This window comes from Monopterus albus, unplaced genomic scaffold (assembly GCF_001952655.1).
Source record: "Monopterus albus unplaced genomic scaffold, M_albus_1.0 scaffold83.1, whole genome shotgun sequence".
Taxonomy (NCBI): Eukaryota; Metazoa; Chordata; class Actinopteri; order Synbranchiformes; family Synbranchidae; genus Monopterus; species Monopterus albus.
In genome coordinates this window covers 987,512-994,019 of record NW_018127963.1, presented here as the reverse complement: position 1 = coordinate 994,019, position 6,508 = coordinate 987,512, and the positions used below count along the sequence as shown (strand labels likewise).

Sequence of the window (6,508 nt, the reverse complement as noted above, 5' to 3'; positions counted from 1 at the left end):
GTATACCGGCATTCCCCCGGAGGAGCTGGAGGAAGTGTCTGGAGAGAGGGAGGTCTGGGCATCTTTGCTTAGACTGCTGGCCCCGCGACCCGGCCCCGGATAAGCGGAAGAAAATGGATGGATGGATGGATGTTATGTAAATTTAATTCCAGAGCCACTCTTCAATGAAGTCATGAATTAAGGAGAGCACTGTGACTTAGGAGGTGGACCAGGTTGTTTCCTAACCAGAGGATTAGCGGTTCGATTTCCGGCTTGTCCAGTCAACATGTTGAAGTGTCCTTGAGCAAGACACAGAACCCCCCCAGTTGCTCCCGGTGATAACACCGGTGTGTGAATGTGTGAGTGCGAATGGCTGAATGGCCAAGTAGTGTGAAAGCGCTTTTGAGTGTGCTGTAATGCATAGAAAAGTGCTATACAAGTATCAGACCATTTACTGAGTATTGATGACAGTGTCATCTGGAATGCTATCCACCATATAGTTACTGTACCTGTTCATTGTCTTGAATAGTGTACCCTTGTGTATGTGTGCATGCTGTCCCCTCCTGACCACGTGGTCTATGTGCTTTCAACAAGAATTCCTCTACTTCCTGCACTGGCAAAACACCTGGCCTCCAAAGCAGCTGGTCCTCACTGCTATAGGCTAAAGAAATGGGCAGAGAAAGTGGATGAGGAGAAGCGCTGATTAAAAGAGAGGCAGACAAAGAGACACTGAGCACAGATAGAGATGTGCCTTTTTTGATACTATCAATGGGAGTTGTAAAAGTTAAATTCTGTATATGCATTCACCTGAAATTACTTAGTGCTTAGTGACTTTAATACAAAGTTTATACAACATGCTGATCTACATAAAACAAGTGTAAGAACATGTTTTCGACTCTGTTTCTTACCTCTCTCCTGGTACGTATATGGACTGAGTAGGGGGATTTTTGCCTGGTACATAGAGCCGACCATGATCTCCTGAGAAGGAAATCAAAAACATAGTTCTGAAATGTGACATATACTAATACAGCAATAAATACTGACGTTTTGTGTGAAAGTGTGCTGTGTGGTAGGGTTCTTGGGGACAACCTGCCAGCTTTAAAATACAAGGACTTGACCATGACCACATCTCAGGTCCAAGCTACTTAGTTACTTTGGCTTTGGGTCTGGTCAGATTCTGTCCCCACTGATCTTTTCTCTGGCTTGTCTAAATGAAAATATTTGTAAGTGCTGCATTCAAACCAACAAAAGAGTGGCTTGCATGTGGCTCTGATGAGGTATCAAGCTTTTCTCCTGTGGAACCAGCCCCCAGTCCAGGGTCAGGAGGCAGATATCCTCTCTATCTTTAAGATTAGGCTTAAAACTTTTCTTCTTGATAAAACATATAGCAAGGGGCAGCACGGTGGCGTGGTGGTTAGCACTGTTGCCTCACAGCGAGAAGGTTGCGGGTTCACGACCTTTCTGTGTGGAGTTTGCATGTTCTCCCCGTGCTTGTGTGGGTTCTCTCTGGGTACTCTGGCTTCCTCCCACTGTCCAACGACATGGGGCTTGGGTTGATTGGTGACTCTAAATTGCCCATAGGAGTGTATGTGTGAGTGGTTGTTTGTCTGCGTGTTGGCCCTGCGATGGACTGGCAGCCTGTCCAGGGTGTACCCTGCCTTTGCCCGATTGACGGGTGGGATTGGCTCCCTAGTACAAATTCCATGTAAGGTCTGAGTGAGCTGGAGTGAGCCCATGTAAGAATACAGCAGAGTATAGTGCGGAGTATTCATACGTGACATTCTATCATGTGACTGGCACAAAATCAGAAAAATACAAGAAGTCCACCCAAACGGAGTATTTCTGACACAGACCATTTCCTGTTGTGTGCTACATGTGTGAAAGGGCAACTCTGGGCAAAGTCCTGGCCTGATTCCGTGGACATAGTCCGGAGTTCATGTGTGAAAACTGCTTTAGTGTCCTCGGTGGTCTACCTTGTGTTCTTTGTCGGTAGGAATAGTATCATCGTCAGAATCGTCCTCTGATGAGCTAACTAATCTGTCTTTGTCTCCACCTTCAAGAGCAAAAGCAGAGGATTGTTCAGGTGAATGTTCCAAAGACTGCACAGGTACTGTGTTGAGATTAAGTCAAAACTCTTGATGCTATGTTGAAGTCATGCGCAAGAACTTTTTTCACAAAACATTTCTCAAAGTACAGATTTAGTTAATTCTTCAGTTTTAACCATAATTTAACAAGGTAAATCCAGAGAGATAAAATTAACTTTCTCAAGTGAAACCCAGCAGTAGGTAGAACTAACAGGTATAGAGGCAAACAGCAAACAAAAGAGAATCACAGAGGAAAAAGGAACCTGCTATCTTTTACCTTTAGCTAAAGTGTAATCTCAGTCAATCTCTCCTGGATAAACAAAGCATACAAAAGCAGCATACCTGGAATATATTTAGTTTTCATAATATATTGTGGACGCAGCAACAAAACTCCCATTTATTTCAAACTGAATCCCAACCAGTTTGATTATATTTAAAGTAGTTCAGTTCAAAAATGTCTTGAGTGTCTTTGACATGATTCAGTGTTATGGATAGGAGAGGCATGTAAAGCAACACACACTGTCACATCAAATTATGCAGAAACAAATCAAAGGTTTCATGAAACATCCTGACACTATAAACCCTTACACGTCACCTTCCCGAAAGTAGCACTAAGTTATGAGTAACAGGCCTCAGTCCCAGCAAAGCGGTGATTTAAAGCTGAAATATTCCATCAGAAAACAGAGGCTGTTATACAGTCATGTGTAAACGTACATGTTTGTGTGCATTACCTGGGAGACGGTGGAGCAGATCTGAGGTGTCTGAGGTGACTGAGGGGGTGAGATCATCAGCTGATGATTCTTCTTCCTTGTCCCCATGAAACAGATCCTTTGTTATCTGATCCTGAGCAACAGAGAAAAAGAACAACAGAGCAGCTCAGTAAAGAAGAGCACGAAACAAAATGGCACAAAAATAATAGTGCTTGATACGTAAATGAATCTTAGATTACCATATTGCTTAAATATACTGTATTAATCCAAATATACCCTTTTGACTGAGCCAAAGGACCTGTACATTCAGATTTTAAATACAGTATGAATGAGCTGGTGTCCTTTGGCTTGTATCTCACCTTGTCCAGTGGCATGTCTGGCAGGCTGGTGGCCATGCGACAGCTCTCCACCTCTGGATCTGACACTGTATAACCGTACAGAGCCAGCAGCTCCTCCAAAGGCAGCTCACTGGCCTACAGAGGAATACAGTGACAGGTGGAGGGAGAAGATTGGGTGAAAGAGGGAGAGAAACCACAGAGATATTTGAATTGCTCCAACATGTTGCAAATCACCATCTTATGTGAGCTCAAGGGCACCAGTGGCATTTTTAAGGCTTTGCCCTAATAACTCTATACAGTAACTGTGACTCAGTTTGAAAAGGCACTGGCAAATAGTAAAACATTTCCTAAATTAAACACTTCAAGAATGGAAAGGGAAAAATACTATTCCGAGTAAAACCAAGAACATGTCTTTTTATATGTATCAATGTTCCAGAACTGATTTTACTCATGGATGTTGTGTCAAAAGCTTTAGTAAGCTTTGTTCTGGAAAAACGTCATTACTGTTCTGATCCACGAGCTTTGTTCTGGAAAAACGTCATTACTTCAAGTCTGTTCTGATCCACCAAACATGAAAAAAGTACTAGTTTGAACTGTCCTTAATGTGATATTTAGCTAAATCTGCCATGATGACATGGACATTAAAGTTCTTTACTCTGCATTTTATGACAATTATAAAGCATATGTATTACCTGTATAAGTAAATAATGTTGTACCAGCATCAGAAAATAACTGTGTAAATTCTGCATATAATGCAAGTGATGACAGTAACATCAATATGTTTACAAAAAATTAAATACCAACATTTTCACTGGTACAAATAAAAGTGATTATAGTAACTGACTAGATTTTGAATTACATGTGGCAGAAGAGAAAGACAGTGACAAGATGAGGAGTGTGGAGCTGAGCTACAGTGGCCTCTGACAGTTTTCCCACTGTTACAGACTAGTAGCTCTCTGAAGTAGTTATAAGACAATGAATAAATGGCAGCTGATGCAACTTTAGTCAAAGGGTGTTTTTGTGTGTGTATATCAACAATGTCTAGAAAACGCTGGGTGAAAATAAGCCATTTGTATCTGTTTGGAGTATATCATTTGTTTGTATCAAAGTGCATCCAGTTCCACAAGACGAACACTAATTTTTTTCCTCAGCCTTGTTAGAAACTGACAAATAGTTTATTAATACTTTGTAAACCTAATTTTATGCAACTTAAAAAAAACTTCAAAAGCACAACAATATATTATTATCTCCATGTCCAATAGTTCTATGATAATTTGATGTGGTTGTAACAGTTATATTTATCTTATAACAAACAATATCCCAGAAGGTTTTTATTACTGTGACTGTGGGTACCATTCACTAAGGTCTGCAGCTATTAATTTCCCATAATCAGCGTAGATTATACTGATAAAGAGATTGTATTGTTCATACAGCAACCAACTTTGATATATACAGACACAGCTGAACTTGACCGTACAGTGTGGGACTGTGCTGCCATCTTCATGGGACAAGGCGACTTCTCCTTCAGCTCCTCTAAGGCTTAAGACTTGGGCTTCTCTTGCTGAAGGCCTTCATCGCTGTACCTCATCCACTTTCCGCTAGGCCGCAACCTCCTCACTTATCTTCAACGGCATTTCACCCACCTACACACACACACAGTAGTATCTGTATGAACATTCAAAGCCATGTAAAACAGCATGGGCAGCACATTCCTCTGTGTGTCTTTACATGCACAGATGTAAACAGCATGGGTTAAATAGTGGCTGATCCTGCCTCATCCCTTTACAGATTAGCTGACTCCTGACTTTTAACTGCTCTTTTTTTTACTTCTGAGACCTGCTGCTGGGACCCAAGGGTCTTTGAAAGGCTCATACTAGTTTGTGGCACTCCTTTGCAACTTCAGTGCAACTTTAAAAACAAAACAAAAACACTATAGATTTTCTAGATCATTTTTGGTTTTGCTGTGACATTCATGTAGTATTTCTCTTAAACAGATAAAAGCATAGGCCTGTTTTAGGCTGTATGAAGTGGCATCTTTCAGTCCTATCAACACGTTGTCCTCGCCACGTTCTGGGCTTTACATGCTTGAAAGAATAAATCAAATCAAACAAAGGACTTAAAACAAAGCAGGCTATACGTGTTCGATGAAGACGCGCAAGTTGAGGCCACTTAACACAAAAGTAAAACACTTTGAGAGGCCACATGATGACCTAAACAATCCTGCCCTAGATAACAGAGAGGGCTAGCTCACTATATCAGATTACACTTCAAACGACACGCATCCTGGACTACAAAGTTGTAAAAGTCCAGTGAAAATCTAATTATTTTGGAGCCTCTCCCAGAAAGTCCGGCTCAGTCTGTCTGACCAGGGGCGCTTTCCTGAGACTTGGTGCTGAACGTCTCTTCCTATCCCCGGCTCACTGCGAGTGGTACAAGAAGGAAATAACTAGTTCTCAGTATTTCCGAAACATTCGGAGTTTACCGCCGCCGAGTCTTGACATCTCTAACTTTTTCACTCAGCCCGCTTCGTCTGGGGACGCACCTGAAATAGTTCAGCACCACCGTGTTAGACCCCGCCGGGCTCCCTAGTGTTTTCAGCGGCTTTACTATCATAGCACAGGGAACGCAGAGAGAGGCGATACGCTGGAGAGATTCTCCATTTCTCCCTCCTCTTCCCAGTTGAAATGCCCCCGTAGCTCCCGTTCACCCGGCGTTCACCAGCCGGTGAAACCACCGTCAGCCTCGTGTACAGCACGGAGTGACACAAGTGTTACATTCGGTCCGGTTTCTCTATCATTTGGATCATTACATTCCTCGTTTTTGCTCACTTACCTCCGCCATTCCGTTTCTGCGCAAGCTGACTATTGCCCGGATGTTGTAGGTCTACTCTACTGTGGAGCTTCGTTTTTGTTGCAACGATTCAACAACCGAGCTACACTTGGGTTCAGAGTAATAGGCTGATTGTTTCAAAATAATTCCGCTATTTTTGTTTCACTTCACAGCTGGCATTTGAGAATATCTCTTTAGTTTTGAATTACTGCTTTAAAGCCCATTCTATCATTACTAAAATCCTACTCTTACTGCAATACATGGGCAATTTATAATATACCGTTAAAAACAAAAACTAAAGGTATTTAGAAAATGCTAGTGCCCATATGCTACAGGTATAATAACATCTGAGCAGTTATGTTTAAACCCCGGGTTTCCAGTAGGCTTCTGAATTAACCAGTGTCATGTCTGTGGCTGCATATGTCGAGGCATGAGGCTTTAAGTCCCCTGAATGTGTGAATGAGGAAGGGTACAGGACATGGCAGATAAGAGCAGATTAAGCTATAAGGCTCTGTCCTCAGCCAGTGAGTTAATACAAATCATATCATTTATAGGGGCGACACATTTT

The 6,508-nt window shown here is 42.1% G+C and overlaps 1 protein-coding gene across 3 annotated transcripts in view; it reads right to left on the bottom strand.

Annotated features, from left to right (window-relative positions):
* Positions 1–6,068, bottom strand: part of mier2 (mesoderm induction early response 1, family member 2) — a 16,148-nt gene extending 10,080 nt beyond the window's left edge. The window contains exons 1-7 of one of the 3 annotated variants that reach the window (XM_020607112.1): positions 5,944–6,068; positions 4,589–4,754; positions 3,133–3,246; positions 2,795–2,906; positions 1,953–2,032; positions 888–957; positions 489–640 (exon numbers count right to left, since the gene is read on the bottom strand). In XM_020607112.1, the coding sequence (XP_020462768.1) occupies positions 489–640; positions 888–957; positions 1,953–2,032; positions 2,795–2,906; positions 3,133–3,246; positions 4,589–4,615 (555 nt within the window). In that variant the 5' untranslated portion in view covers positions 4,616–4,754; positions 5,944–6,068. Of the gene's footprint in view, positions 1–488; positions 641–887; positions 958–1,952; positions 2,033–2,794; positions 2,907–3,132; positions 3,247–4,588; positions 4,755–5,653; positions 5,895–5,943 lie in introns of those variants that run through there. The other 2 variants (XM_020607109.1, XM_020607110.1) reach the window with 2 other exon arrangements.
* Positions 6,069–6,508: the final 440 nt, after the last annotated feature.